This window comes from Mugil cephalus, chromosome 1 (genome assembly GCF_022458985.1).
Source record: "Mugil cephalus isolate CIBA_MC_2020 chromosome 1, CIBA_Mcephalus_1.1, whole genome shotgun sequence".
Taxonomy (NCBI): Eukaryota; Metazoa; Chordata; class Actinopteri; order Mugiliformes; family Mugilidae; genus Mugil; species Mugil cephalus.
Genome location: NC_061770.1, coordinates 37,215,565 through 37,230,943, shown reverse-complemented (window position 1 = coordinate 37,230,943; position 15,379 = coordinate 37,215,565). Strand labels below are relative to the sequence as shown.

Sequence of the window (15,379 nt, the reverse complement as noted above, 5' to 3'; positions counted from 1 at the left end):
CTCAAAATGACCTCACATTTAAAACGTGCGAGTCAGTTCTTAGAAAGGTATGTGATAAGAAAGAATGGCGAAAAAGAATGTTCTGTACTACACGGACGTGTGGCGCTGAGGCTTTGTTTCTATCTCCCATGGCTCTTCATCACACCCACTGAGAAAATGTTCATTCGGCCACTTCCTTGCATTCACGTCGGCCTTTTGTTTTCACATTAGCATTGCAATATTTGACATTTTATATGGATTCATTGCAACCGTTGAGCATTAAATATTTGGACCGCAGCGTCGCTCAAAATTCCAGAGTAGCTTTGTAGACAGGGAAGGAAACAGAACAATAGCAAATGGAAAAATATTTAATGTGAGTAATCATGAAGTTTCCAAAAGTCAGATTAAAAGATCTGCACTTGATGACTTGAAAGTGTTCAGAACTACTATAACGAACATTTCATTAACATTAGTTAATGATATTTTTGTGGCATAAAACATTTTAGGAACGCAAAAATGTTATCCAGATGGATCTTCACTCTTTTAACAATCACAATAGTGGAATAGTTCATATTGTTTACTTCACTAAAAATATGAACAATGTAAAAACTTAATAATATAATATAAAACTGTCTTATGTTCACACTCCTACTTAACCAAATGTCCAGAAGTAACATCAGCTAAATTTGCTCTTCTATAAAATGTTTGGTTTGATTGAATGACTTTTGACCACTGCTTAGTCTCTCAGGATTCACAGGATAAGTTGACTTTACAGGAACCAGAGGCTGAAAACACCAGGGGAAGTGGATCATCCCACAGACACCTGATCAGTTTGGGATCTAGTGAATTTAGAGGCCCTCACGCTGCTCTTCATGCTTTTGTTTGTAAAACCAGTTTGTCTTTTTGGTTCTGGCCGTTTCCACCTCTTTGACTTCATTTGTGTGTTTTTTTGTCAAACTAGATTTCCCAAACTGAAACTTAATGAGCTCGAGCTGGAACCGCGTTACATGTCACCCCTGGTACAACACAATCCGATAAGCTAATTAGTTTCTCAGCATGCAAAAACGACCCGTATCTAATACCGAAATGAATTTTATCTGGAGGTTCTTTCTCTTCATCTCGGCACAAAATGGGCTTTCCTCTCCGCGAGACGCATTGTGTCCCAGCTGAATTCTGAGGTAACAGGGAGCGGTTGCAGAGCAGAGGAAGTGTGATTAAATCAGCCCCTGTGCTCTAGAGGACGCACTGCAGGGGGGGTAAAAGAATAAATAATTTAAAAAAAAAAGTTAAAAAAAAAAAAAAAAAAACAAGTCCTGGATGCGTCTAGACCAAGTGCGCCCCCTGCAGGGATGTCAGAGCCGTGTATCTGGCGGTGGAGGAGGATGTGGAGGAGGAGGCGTGGGATGCTGCTCTTCTTTTCAGCTCTCTGGAGATCTGGAGCCAAGATAGCGGATAGCAGCAGCATCCGTACAGGCAGTCGCTGCAAACGCTCCCCTGTAAGACACAGAGAGAGAGAGAGGCCTAAACGCAGGCGGGGGGCTGGAGACAAAAGGTGAACGTTTGCATTTGTTAAAAAAAAAACACATTTTATAGTGACATAACAAGCAGCAGATCATTGCTTCATTTCCTAACTGAAGGTAAAGGATGGTGAGTTTCTTGCAGCCTCGTTTGCTCATAGCAACCAAAAAAGGAAGATGGAAATGTTGGAGGGTGAGATCTGGTAAATCAATAAAGTCTGAAAGACACGGCAAGTAGGCAGATTGGAGATGTTCCGTGTGCAGCTTGAGCATGTGGGTTCTCCTCCATGATGCCGAGGTTCTCCGTCAGCATGATCCGACCTTTTTGAACTTTACCAACCGCGCAGTCACACGATATATAACTAAGATATTCAGCGGCGTAAACTCATGCGACCCTGCTGTGAAATGAGCGTGGGAGGCGACATAAACAACTAGAATAACATTTCCACCACCAACAATCTTCGCGTCTTCACAGTGAATTAAATACTGCAGCCTTCTGGTTTGCGCTCGCACCGTCCCGTCTTATTTATCTCCTCAGAAAAAGGGGGTTGCAGACGAAGTGTGAACTTTATCTCCACCTCTGAATCTGATGTTGTGATGGCGACGACGACGCGGCAATCGGTCTGTGTTGCAACGCTAACGGCATCACAGGCTGGCGAGCTGTATGCATCATGTAGCCGCTTGATCCGCCACAACATTATGACCACCGATAGGGGAAGTAAATCATATGGACCGTGTGATTAGGCCTGACGTCATTCATGTGGATGCTGCCCCATAGCAATGACACTCTTCCATGGCAGCAGCCATTCACACGCAAAAAAATGGTTTAGGAACAACTCAGGAACAATCTGGAAGGAGGGAATAACTTCACTGAAACTACACCAAGTCCTCAGGCCTCCTGAGCTCCTCTTGAACCGATTGGTTCTCTACAGAAACAAGGCACTTATTCAGTACAACCTGTTTGGTAAACTTACTATTTTTCTATCACAGGTCAACTCTTGTAACTTTAGCGGACAAAAATGCCCCATTGACTTCCATTCTAACTGCATTTTTTAATCTCTCAGCCATGGCACAATACAATCATTCATTCTGCAACATTAGGGTTTCATTCATGAGAAAAATGGTCAAATTTGTCATTTTTGGCATCCAACACTGAAATCAGCCACTTCCCCCATTATAGGGACTATGAATAGAATGTTTGTTATTCCATTCATTTTGGTGCTTCTGTACAGGCTATTATGAGGGGTGTGTGTGTGTGTGTGTGTGTGTGTGTGTGTGTGTGTGTGTGTGTGTGTGTGTGTGTGTGTGTGTGCGCGCGTGTGTGTGTGTGTGTGTGTGTGTGTGTGTGTGAGTGTGTATTCAAATGACATATGGTAGTTCTGTAAAGTGCTGAAGTGGTTTAGGAGGTTTATGCAGAAAAAATCATAAAATTTTTATAGTAGTTTCTGGGCATGGATATTTTTGTCTGCTGAAGTAACTAGAGGATGGTAAATTAAACAGATGCCCGAGGGTTGAAACAAACATGAAGAACAGGTCAAGGCGTTGACCTGGCCTCCAAATTCACTACATCCCAAACTGATCAAGTATGTGGGATGATCCACAAAGGACCGTCCCCTCAACCCATAGGACCCTAAGATAATCGACACGACGTCCACCGGTCTGCAGCTTTAATCTCACGATAAATAAGCTGCAGCTTCTGCTTTCACTTATGAGAAAGCGTCGCCTCGTTTTACAAACAACCTACGTGCTGGAACACGATTTGTTTAGTTTATTTTATTTTGTCTTGTAAGATCTCCCGGCATCCTCCTCGCTCCCGCTCCGCAGTATTGACAGCGATCTGCGGCCCACTCCACCTCCGGATGAGGCAACGTTACCAACCATCTCCTTCTCTCCGATGGCAGCGCTCCAGCCTCTGCCCGCCAGGCCTCCAACCACTCCCACCTCCTGCCTTATCTCTCCTTCTCTTCACTGTACCAGAAAGGAGCGGTTGGACTTATCCAACATCAGGCTCCCACCGTGGCCCCGGTCTACGCTGTTTGCATGTGAAACATCTGTTTTTTTATTAGTCGAGTGCTCATCGTGACGGAGAGCCGATGTCTATCGGACCCGTGGTCACGCACACGCAGGTGGATGAGTGCACAGTGTGGACAAACAGCACGGCAGCAGTGAGGCAGTGGGTGGCTAGCCGAACTGTTAGTTGTTTATTCATTCGATTATTTATAGCTGTAGAGCAGGCTTGTGTGTCCTGCTTTCCCTTCGTCTTCAGCTGATATCAAGTGTCAGTGTTCGCAACTGCTAAAGGTAATAACAGGTGTCATTATGCGCACCTACTGATGCTGCAGCTATTTCCCCCGGCTGCTGTTACTGTGCCCCACATCGCTGAGACGTCTCCGTCTCCTCAGCGGCAGCCGTAATTACTCGAAGCCGCGTGCGTCAGTGTAATTGAGCTGGAGGCACAGTTCGGCGCGGTTAAACACACAATCAGCTGAGCCGTTCCAGGAGGTAGTTTATCAGGAACTCGCAGCCACCACAGGGGCCACTCTACCCGACAAGTCGGGCTAATTCAGCCCTTCCCTTCCCCACGACGAGACGGAAAACCAGTCTATTCAAAGTCAGTTAACTTCTTCTGTGGGCACCAATCAAAACTGCCTGACGGAAAAGTTTTATATCGCAGCACAGTAGATATGCTACAGATCAGCCGCAACGTAACGGACAGCTTCCTAATATTGTGGATGTGAATCTGGAGGACAGGTCAACACCTTGTCATGTTCTTGTCAAAGTTGTTCCTAAATAACTGGACTGTCATTACTACGGGGTGGGGGTGCCAGGTCTGGTCTGATGTTGTGGCTTATTCTGACCGTGGAAATCGCTTGAACAACGAGAACCTTCGTTGGCTGAAGTCCCGCAAATCTGTCCTTTTGTCCAGCAGCCACATACACACACAGCAGACACCCGTACCGGTTTTCTGACCATTGCTGGTCATTCTATTTGTGAGATACACAAAAGCTATGGCTTTTATACTTTTTTGAGAAATAACTCTTTTCGACAGATGAAAATAAACATCACTGTGTGAATCTGTACAACTGCAAACGTTTACCATGTATGCTGTTAATATGGATTAAGAATGAATGATATTTAATCGTGATTAATTGTATTTGTTAGTGTGGAAGTCAAAGGGTTAAATCTCTGCACAACAAGTCTCAAACAGTGGTAGTACTTCTTTCTTTTTTTATGGAAATGTGTGCAGTTTAATGTCTCATTTTACTCTGAAATGAAAGCATAGGCCAAATAAACAACTGAAGTTAAAAAAAAAGATCATGGAATCAATATATAACCCAGAATCTGTTCTAAACTCTGAACTCATCATAGTAACCATCTTTAACTGATTTAACATGTGAACACACTCGCTGCATTTTTTCTTTCTAAAAATGGAAATTAAATATTTTTTGGGAGAGTTCTTGCCGTTTTTTTTTTTTTTTTTTGCAGAAGTTCCCAGAAATGTGTGTCACTTGTAGGGCGCTTTGCTTCCACTCTTCTGTCCAGTTCATGCTCCATGGGGTTAAAGTCTAGAGACTGGGCCACTGGTCCGCTCACTCCATGTTTTCAAGTTTTCCCATCTTGTTTTTATCCTGAGATAGTTCTTTTATTGCTTGGAATAAAGTTTTGGTAGTGTATATAGCTTTAGATGGGGCTCCACCATCATTAATAAACTAAATGACAGGTCTCTGGGAACCATTATGGTGTTCATCCATCCAGTAGAGTAGCACACACATGAAGACTTTTTTGGGGGGGGTCTTATTTTAATCGAGAGTATTGTGGGGAAGTTTATGTCCTTTTTGAGAAGGTTTGAGATATTTGTCATTTGAAGACTTCTGTAAGACCCAGCTGAAATCTTGTTGTTTTTAAGTCATAATTTGTGCGTACCTGTATGCCGTATCGCTCCCTGACAGAAGCCCTCATAGCCAAAGAGGCTGGCGGTACACAGCCTATACAGTCCAGCAGGGGCAGGCAGGGACACGCGCCCACTGCTCTGGTCACCTTACAGGTAAACACTGGGAGGCAGCACAGGGCAAAGCAGCCTGCACACAAACAGCGGCACACCAGACAGTGAAGCTTTCAGTCACACAGGATCAGATATAAAGCAAAATTTTATCTATCATCTATCGTGTTATTTACTTACAGTCTCCTATGTCTTTGTAGCACTCACACAGGCCAGTGCTCCACTGACCTGCCTCCTGAACACCGCTCTGGGGCTGAAGCTGGACCACATGTCGGGACATAGCTGAGCTGTCCATCCATGACCACAAGAGGAAGGGGGGTTTAAAGTATTCCACACATTAAAAGATTCGCATGTCAAAAAAACAAACAAAAACAACTATATGTATGGAAATGTAAAAACAAATGATTTAATCTCTATGTGCGGTGTGAAAAGGATCTGAGTCTACAGAGCTCTCTTACTTTTCATAGCATCTAATTTGAATGTAGATTATTTTTACATTGGTTATCAAAGTGGAGTATTTTGCCATTATGGATGTGCGTATCGATCCAGAAATATCGATACTTTCGATCTAGACGCATGTTTTTTACAATCAATCTTTCCATCAAAATATCGATACCGAGTCTGCTTTCACAAGAAAAATATCAATACTTTTATGAAACCTGTAAAATACATAACATTGACCATCACAGGCATATACACGTACATCATGTTTCTTAAAAAAAACATATGAATGAGTATGAGAATGTAGAATGTAACCTTTTTTATTAAAAAAAAAAGGTGATTAGCGCAGATTTTTAATTGACTTGTCTTTAAATGCTCCGATTAAAGAGTAGTCGGATATTTGGCAGCTTGTTTAATTCTTATGCAGAGGTACAGAATACATTTTTTGTAATTAGATTCACAGATGTTCATTGTAAAAGTCACCATTGTCATACACACAAGTAGACGTCTAAAACTAGCGATATCGGTATTGAGATATTAGCCTTCCTATCACATGTTATCAGATCGACAGACTGTTTACGAACGAAAAAAAAAAAAAAAAAAAAAAAAAAAAATCAATAGATCCAAAACTGATCAAGTATATGTGGGATGATCCACAGGACCCCTCCCATAAACTCATAGGATCCAATTCACCGATTTCCTTTCCAATCTGATTCTGAGTGACGTTCAGGCTGGTGTTGGCGATACCAATCCGATATCAATATGTGTCTGGTAAACAAGAAAAAAAAAATATTTTTTATTTATTTATTATTATTTATTTATTTATTGTATAGGAATTATATTACTGAGGTAGTTGAATCACTTTCCACTGTGTTCCTACATTACCGCAAATAACTGAAGTATCGAAAGTATCGATATATTTATTTGGAAATCGATTTTAGAGCACAAAGACCTGGTATCGGAAGTATCGATATTTTAGTATCGATCCCCATATCATTACACTGTGTTTCCAGACACCACAGGACACCTTCAGAAGGCCTATATCCATTCTCTGATGAGTCACAACTGTTTTGAAGGCACAAGAGAGACCAACACAATATTAGGAATGTGTCATATGACAACAAAACAGCTCAATGACATGTAATCGTCTAGTGTGAAGTGTCCCCAACAAGTGTCTTTAAATAGAGGACCATTTTGTAATGTAAAATTGTCATTGTAGTAAAATTTAATAATAATAATTTTAAAAAACGGTGTACAGGAGATTACAAAATGTTTATTTTACAGAGATCATGGTCCTTTGAGTCAGAGATGACTCAAAGGTTTGTTTCTTGCTCCAGCCTTGAGAACCACTCAGATTCACATCTTTAAACATTAGTGGAAGTTAGGAAATGCATCTGTGACCCATATTCTCAGGCCATCACCGGAATCACGGTTCACTCGCTCCTCCCTCGAGAAGATTAAACACTGCTGTCTCCTGACTTTAGTTACACTTTAACTCTGCTCCTCAGCTGTACAACATACCAACAGAGTGCTCCTTTTTCTATCTTTCTTTCTTTTTTTCTTTTTTTTTTTACTGGTGCACACATGGCTAGGAGCCAACCTGATAAAGACTGATTCACAGAGATAATTTATAACTGATCTCAATGGAAAAGGTGACTTACCCGTCTAAAGGTTTACTTCTCCTAAATGGTGGAAAACCAAGGGCTGGGACCCGTGTTGTTATCTAACGTGCTTGACTTTTACTCTCTTTCTGGCTGCCCTCTTCTACTCCTTTTGTCTGACTGCTGTGTTTTGGTGTAAATATTCAACAAGATGGGCAAACAGGTCATTCCATTCCCATGACTTGACATAACAAAAAAATCTACACAGTACAGAATTGTTAAAAGATACCTATACTCTACCTATACCTATTCTTACACACATATATATAAATATATATTGCTTCACAATAATGCTGTTTTAACCAGAATGTGTAAACTTTTTACGTCCACTCTGCTGACTTGCAGTGTTCTGAATCCATGGAGACATCAGTCATTGTGTAACAGGCTGCCTGGAGACCTCTCATCAGCCAGCGAATGTCAGCGTAGTTCGAGCTCGAGTTAGAGCTCTTTCTGCAGTTGCACCACATGCAAAGGCTTCCATGGATCATTCTCACTGGAGCGTTCCCAAACATAAACAATGCCTCCGCTGCGGTATCTGATTTCTCTTTGTCCTTGCACAAGCGAGCAAAACAGGTATCAGGAAAAGCCCAGTTCACCGAATCCTACCCATATCAAACAAACCCTGTCTCCTCTTCCATCAGGGCTGGGGCTGCTGATACGAACGATGGCGCAGATTAACAGAGGCGACCATGTTCGTGGAAGGTGGAAGAAACTGAAACGAAAGTAACGCTGACTGATAGTAGGAATGTGGTGAAGAATAGTGTTGAGTTTTGGGTTTTAAGACTGTTTCACAGTGGTCTACAGAGCAAACGCTGTGAAACCTCTCATCTGACTCTAGATGAGGGAACGGATACCACTGTCTGTCCTGTGCTATAAATATGTTGCTGGAGCTGGAAGCTTAGATTTGCTGGATGATAGGTCGTATCAGCAAAGATCGGCACTCTTCTTTGTTCCCAGTCTTTGGCTTTTATAATCCTCTCATTGTGTTTTCATGAAGACAGATCAAGAAGAGCAGAACGTGTTGGAAAGTGCTGTACTGTGCTGTATTTGTGTTACTCTCCTCTGAATGCTACGGATATCCTCTTTTAATTTAATATACAAAACTGTACTTTTATTTATTTATTTTTTTTATTTTTCCTTTTATTTTTCCTATTTAATCTCTAAGGCATAGGTCTTCAACAGGGGGTCCGCAAAACTAAGTCTAAGTGACACAAAGTCTTTGGTGGATAAGCCTTTTTTTATATATATATTTCTTATTTTAAATTTAAAGAGAGCCTATTCAGCTCCAACCCGCTGTTGCACATGTTTGAAATAAAAACAAAATTAATATTTTAACCTTTGCATTACTTGAATAGCTTAATATTGAATGCAAAATCATGATTTTTATGTATATTTTATCCAGGCCGAGTTTAATATAGAACACATATAGTAGGTAGGGGTTCCCTACTTCATTTCTCCATCAGTTTGATGGTTCGTGGCCTGAAAATGTTGAGGACCCCTGCACTAAAGGAATCTGCACACATCACAAACAACACTGACAAAAACGTTTTTAATAAAAAATATGACTTTATTTCCAATGTCAAAAAAAGCTTTTACAGTATATTACAATAATATAATAATATCACGTCTTATTTAAACACTGGCAACCAATTGATTCTGTGTGCTCTTTGATGAGTTTGCACCAGTAACTGTACAGTATTCACAAAGCCCTTCACTCCTGGTCTCTCCATGACATTTAATTTTATTTCACATCAAGGGGGTTGGAAGCCATAGGCTGCTGCACAATGCTTGAAGCTTTGGAGACCCTACAAAAAATAAATAAATAAATAAATGAACGATAACAACATTAAATATCTTCATTGACTATAAACACAAAACAAGGTCACACCAGCGCACAATTTCCTTTCACTTACTGTCTTGTTTTGTTTTGCAGAGGCATTTCCTCAGATCGGTTTTGAGTTTGTCGTCCGTGGGCATCAGTGGAAAGGGGCACTTTCTTTTGCCATTTGCCAAGTCTGTAATGAAAACAGTGGCATTGATTGATATTTTCTCAGTAAAACTCTAGTTCAAGAACTTTTTTTTCATTGTGCAGTACAAAAAAAACTGTCACTCACATTTGCATCTGCATTTGACGATATCCAGTTTACTCACAAAAAAATCATCAGATGAAGCTGTACACAATCAAAGAAGACAACAAGAAACAAATTATTCATGTGGACACATCACCCTCCACTACAATATATTTGCTACTAAGACAGAATAGGAGCCATGCACAAAAAAAGTTCGCTTCGTTTGTACCTGTGCAGAAGATGTCGATCAGAAGGATGAGCAGGAGAGTCGCGCCTACGATCCTGGACATGGCTGCAGTTTTTTTCTTTCCTCTGTTCACTCCAGGGAGTTCAAATTATTCTACCGGAGAAGAGAAACTCTGGCATTTATATAGCAGTCACATCCCCGTGGGTCTGCAGGGGTTTATCTTCAAGATCAGTCTTGGCATGTCTAAGAGGGGAAATTTTGGGGGGGGGGAATCTCTCAGCTGTGCATGGATTCATCCGGAAAATGTGATGAACGTGGAGATAGCGCTCCCTCACACACAAACATGTGCATAAAGGCATTAAAATTCAAACTCTGGGATGAACTTCCACCAAAGTTACAAGCAGATTGGCTTTTACTGGGATTAAATGACTAAAACGCCTCATCAGATGGGCTCCGGGCAGTGCGTCGCTGTGTTCAGCCAGGGCCTCAGATCCAGTGTCATGCCAAGTTGGAACAGTATGTGGTTCTCTATTTCACCCTTGGACTCAAAAACATGAATTTATGGGTAAAAGTTCGCTTTAAATCTTCAGATTTAGCATGAAGAAGAGTAGCGAGATAAACATACTTCAGTTATAGCTTCTCTTGCGTCATCTTAATTGCAGTCGTCCAGAGCATAGGTCTTCAACAGGCGGTCCATGGCCCCTAGGGGGTCCATGGAGGCACTGCAAATTTCCTACCCTCTGGATAGCTTTGTGGCAAAAATGTACACGCATAAAGAAACTGCCATAATATCTTCATACTTCAATCTTTTTTCTACTTTTTTTCATGAATCACTTAAACAACTTCAGACCTGCTCGAAACTACCAAAATTTCAATAATTTTCAAGATTTTAACCCTTTAAATACCAGTCTGAAAACGTTTTTTGTTTTGTTTTGTTTTGTTTTTTACACAAAAAAAAAAAAAATTGAATTACTTTCCATAAAATAAAAAGTAGGTGGATGGAACCTTGATGGTAATTAGAGTCTTGGATATGTCAAAGATTAGCAATAAAACTGATTTGATTGCATCAGTATTTTTTTTTATGTCAGATACTCCCTCTGGACACCTTCGTTGCCAAAAACGCCCCATTGACTTCCATTATAACTACATTTTTTAATCTTTCTGCCATTCCAGCATAAAACCGTGCATTCTGTGATTTTCAACTTTTCATTTAGAAGAAAACTAGTGGTAATTGACATTTTTACTGTATTTGATCAGATTCAACCCTTTTCTCATCGTAGGTCGATGCATGAAATTCTTGTAAATTCCCCATTTATTATAATGGAGCCACGTGACTACCAGGGGCCCCAAGGTGTGAGTGCATGTGCGTGTTAGTGGGTCTGTGAGTGTGTGTGATGTGTGGTTTTGTGCACATGTGCAAGAGAGATAGCGTGAAGCATGAACGGATCGTTGATAAAGAACATTCTCCTTTGAGGGATGTTTTTCATGAGTCTTGCATGAAATTCTTTTATTTCTACAACTTTTTACGGTGAAATAGCTTTTTTATCAACATCTGATTCATCAGTGTGAACATTTATTGTGCCAGCTGCAGCAACACTGAAAACAACAACAAAAGAGATGTGACATGTGATGTACATATGTGTGTTTTAGAGGAAGAACCACATGCTGCAGACATTAACAGAAATGGAACATTTATTTCAATATTCAATACAGTGAGTTTGTGGATATGAAAGATTTATGATGTGCTTTACCTGCAGGATAAATACAGATTTATCTTTTTAATTCCGTGTTTGCTAGACAGTACCAGACATGCCTAATCTGTTTTAGAGATTTTTTCTCTGAACTGAAAAAAAAACATAAAAATAAAAATTGTCTTCAAAAAAATAACCCATGATATCTACTCAATGGAATGATTGGGTGGCTGCAGAATGCCGGAAGCGCTTGAGACCCTACAAAAAAAAAAAAAAAAAGATGACAACATTAAATTCATTGACTATTAATACAAAACCTGCTCACACCAGCGTATTTCCTCCACTTACTGTCTTTTTTTGTTTTGCAGATGCATTTCATCAGATCGGTTTTGAGTTTGTCGTCCGTGGGCATCAGTGGAAAGGGGCACTTTCTTTTACCATTTGCCAAGTCTGTAATGAAAACAGTGGCATTGATTGATATTTTCTCAGTAAAACTCTAGTTCAAGAACTTTTTTTTCATTGTGCAGTACAAAAAAACTGTCACTCACGTTTGCATCTGCATTTGACGAGATCCAGTCTACTCACAAAAAATTTATCAGATGAAGCTGTACACAATCAAAGAAGACAACAAGCAACAAATTATTCACGTGGACACATCACCCTCAACTACAATATATTTGCTACTAAGACAGAATAGGAGCCATGCACAAAAAAAGTTCGCTTCGTTTGTACCTGTGCAGAAGATGTCGATCAGAAGGATGAGCAGGAGAGTCGCGCCTACGATCTTGGACATGGCTGCAGTTTTTTTCTTTCCTCTGTTCACTCCAGGGAGTTCAAATTATTCTACCGGAGAAGAGAAACTCTGGCATTTATATAGCAGTCACATTCCCGTGGGTCTGCAGGGGTTGATCTTCAAGATCAGTCTTTTTGGGATGGAGTTATCTGGAAAATGTGATAAACGTTGAGATAGCGCTCCCTCACACACAAAATTCTCAACCAATTTGGCTTTTACTGGAATTATATGACTTAACCGCCTCATCAGATGGGCTCCAGGCAGTGCATCGCTGTGTTTAGCCAGGGCCTCAGATCCAGTGTCATGCCAAGTTGAAACAGTATGTGGTTGTATATTTCACCCTTGGACTCAAAAACATGAATGTATGGGTAAAAGTTTGGTTTAAATCTTCAGATTTAGCATGAAGAAGAGTAGCGAGGTAAACATACTTCAGTTATAGCTTCTCTTGTGTCATCTTAATTGCAGTCGTCCAGAGCATAGGTCTCCAACAGGGGGTCCATGGAGGCACTGCAGATTTCCTACCCTCTGGATACCTTTGTGGCAAAAATTTACACGCGTAACGAAAATGCCATAATATCCTCATACTTCAATCTTTTTTTCTGCTTTTTTTCATGAATCACTTAAACAACTTCAGACCTGCTCAAAACTACCAAAATTTCAATCATTTTCAAGATTTTAACACTTTAAATGCCAGTCCTAAAAAACAAAAAACAAAACAAAAAAAACGTTTTTTTATTCTTTTTTTTTTTTTTTACAAAAAAAAGATAAAAACTGCATTATTTTACATAAAATAAACAGTAGGTGGATGGAACTTTGATGGTAATTAGAGTCTTGGATATGTCAAAGATTAGCAATAAAATTGATTTGATTGCATCAGTATTTTTTTATGTCAGATACTCCCTCTGGACACCTTCGTGGCCAAAAATGCCCCATTGACTTCCATCAAACTACATTTATTAATCTGGCTGCCATTCCAGCATAAAACCATGCATTCTGTGATTTTCAACTTTTCATTTAGAAGAAAACTAGTGATATTTGACATTTCTACTGTATTTGATCAGATTCAACCACTTTCTCATCATAGGTCGATGCATGAAATTCTTGTAAATTTCCCATTTATTATAATGGAGCCACGTGACTACCAGGGGCCCCAAGGTGTGAGTGCATGTGCGTGTTAGTGGGTCTGTGAGTGTGTTTTTTTGCACATGTGCAAGAGAGATAGCGTGAAGCATGAACGGATCGTCGATAAAGAACGTCCTCCTTTGAGGGATGTTTTTCAAGAGTCTTGCATGAAATTCTTTTATTCCTTTTTCTTTTATTTCTACCACTTTTTACGGTGAAATAGCTTTTAAATCAACATCTGATTCATCAGTGTGAACATTTATTGTGCCAGCTGCAGCAACACTGAAAACAACAACAAAAGAGAATAGAACACAACAAGAGAACATGTGATCTGGAAACAAAGGCTAGATGTGATATGTGATGTACATATGTGTGTTTTAGAGGAAGAACAACATGCTGCAGACATTAACACAAATGGAACATTATTTCAATATTCAATACAGTGAGTTTGTGGATACGAAAGATTTATAATGTGCTTTACCTGCAGGATAAATACAGATTTATCTTTTTAATTCCGTGTTTGCTAGACAGTACCAGACATGCCTCATCTGTTTTAGAGATATATTCTCTGAACTGAAAATAAGAAAAATTGTCTTCAAAAAATTAACCCATACTATCTACTCAATGGAAGGATTGAGTGGCTGCAGAATGCCCGAAGCTTTGGAGACCCTACAAAAAAAAAAAAAAAAAGATGACAACATTAAATTCATTGACTATTAATACAAAACCTGCTCATACCAGCGTATTTCCTTTCACTTACTGTCTTGTTTTGTTTTGCAGAGGCATTTGATCAGATCGATTTTGAGTTTGTCGTCCGTGGGCATCAGTGGAAAGGGACACTTTCTTTTACCATTTGCCAAGTCTGTAATGAAAACAGTGGCATTGATTGATATTTTCTCAGTAAAACTCTAGTTCAAGAACTTTTTTTTCATTGTGCAGTACAAAAAAAACTGTCACTCACATTTGCATCTGCATTTGACGAGATCCAGTCTACTCACAAAAAAATCATCAGATGAAGCTGTACACAATCAAAGAAGACAACAAGCAACAAATTATTCATGTGGACACATCACCCTCCACTACAATATATTTGCTACTAAGACAGAATAGGAGCCATGCACAAAAAAAGTTCGCTTCGTTTGTACCTGTGCAGAAGATGTCGATCAGAAGGATGAGCAGGAGAGTCGCGCCTACGATCCTGGACATGGCTGCAGTTTTTTTCTTTCCTCTGTTCACTCCAGGGAGTTCAAATTATTCTACCGGAGAAGAGAAACTCTGGCATTTATATAGCAGTCACATCCCCATGGGTCTGCAGGGGTTGATTTTCAAGATCAATCTTTTTGGGATGGAGTTATCTGAGAAATGTGATGAACATTGAGATAGCGCTTACACACACAAACACACAAATTCTCAACCACTTTGGCTTTTACTGGAAATAAATGACTAAAACGCCTCATCAGATGGGCTCCAGGCAGTGCATCGCTGTGTTTAGCCAGGGCCTCAGATCCAGTGTCATGCCAAGTTGAAACAGTATGTGGTTCTATATTTCACCCTTGGACTCAAAAACATGAATGTATGGGTAACAGTTCGCTTTAAATCTTCAGATTTAGCATCAAGAAGAGTAACAAGATAAACATAGTTCAGTTATAGCTTCTCTTATGTCATCTGAATGGAGCAGCTTACAGTTGTCTAACCCCCATCAACAGGGGGTCCGCAACCCCTAGGGGGTCCGTGGAGGCACTGCATTTTTTATATACAGTATATATTTTTAAAACTTCTGTGGACACACATTAACACGAATCACCAAACATATCTTAGTAAAGGGATAAGGGATAGCTTAATACTGAATGCAAAATGATAATAATAATGTATATTTATAAATGACACTAGTTTCATATAGAAGACATATAGTAGATAGG

General features: G+C 39.9%; 1 protein-coding gene and 2 long non-coding RNA genes across 4 annotated transcripts; all 3 read right to left on the bottom strand.

The window, feature by feature from the left end:
- Positions 1 to 331: 331 nt before the first annotated feature.
- On the bottom strand, positions 332 to 8,876 carry LOC125021662 (PLAC8-like protein 1). Its single transcript, XM_047607790.1, has 4 exons — positions 7,599 to 8,876; positions 5,677 to 5,783; positions 5,421 to 5,575; positions 332 to 1,473 (listed from the first exon to the last, which is right to left on the bottom strand). The coding sequence occupies exons 2-4, from the start codon at positions 5,774 to 5,776 to the stop codon at positions 1,303 to 1,305; spliced, it is 426 nt and encodes a 141-aa protein (XP_047463746.1). The 5' UTR covers positions 5,777 to 5,783; positions 7,599 to 8,876; the 3' UTR covers positions 332 to 1,302.
- A 2,495-nt stretch (positions 8,877 to 11,371) lies between these two features.
- Positions 11,372 to 12,413, bottom strand: LOC125020373. Of its 2 annotated transcripts, XR_007114197.1 has the most exons (4): positions 12,278 to 12,413; positions 12,094 to 12,150; positions 11,894 to 11,995; positions 11,380 to 11,803 (listed from the first exon to the last, which is right to left on the bottom strand). It is a non-coding gene; the product is annotated as an uncharacterized LOC125020373 (long non-coding RNA). The 2 variants fall into 2 exon arrangements; XR_007114198.1 differs by lacking the exon at positions 12,278 to 12,413 and having other exon boundaries at positions 11,372 to 11,803; positions 12,094 to 12,190.
- Positions 12,414 to 13,623: 1,210 nt separating this feature from the next.
- LOC125020368 lies at positions 13,624 to 14,746 on the bottom strand. The gene is made up of 4 exons (XR_007114196.1): positions 14,606 to 14,746; positions 14,422 to 14,478; positions 14,221 to 14,322; positions 13,624 to 14,129 (listed from the first exon to the last, which is right to left on the bottom strand). It is a non-coding gene; the product is annotated as an uncharacterized LOC125020368 (long non-coding RNA).
- Between the last annotated feature and the right edge of the window lie 633 nt (positions 14,747 to 15,379).

What these genes read in the sequence shown, in the direction of transcription:
- LOC125021662 (XM_047607790.1), bottom strand. Translation starts at nt 5,776, where the DNA reads ATGTCCCGACATGTGGTCCAGCTTCAGCCCCAGAGCGGTGTTCAGGAG. An exon ending in CTACAAAGACATAGGAGACT is followed by an intron (nt 5,576 to 5,676) that starts GTAAGTAAATAA and finishes GTTTGTGTGCAG; the next exon opens with GCTGCTTTGCCCTGTGCTGC. An exon ending in GGGAGCGATACGGCATACAG is followed by an intron (nt 1,474 to 5,420) that starts GTACGCACAAAT and finishes TGTGTCTTACAG; the next exon opens with GGGAGCGTTTGCAGCGACTG.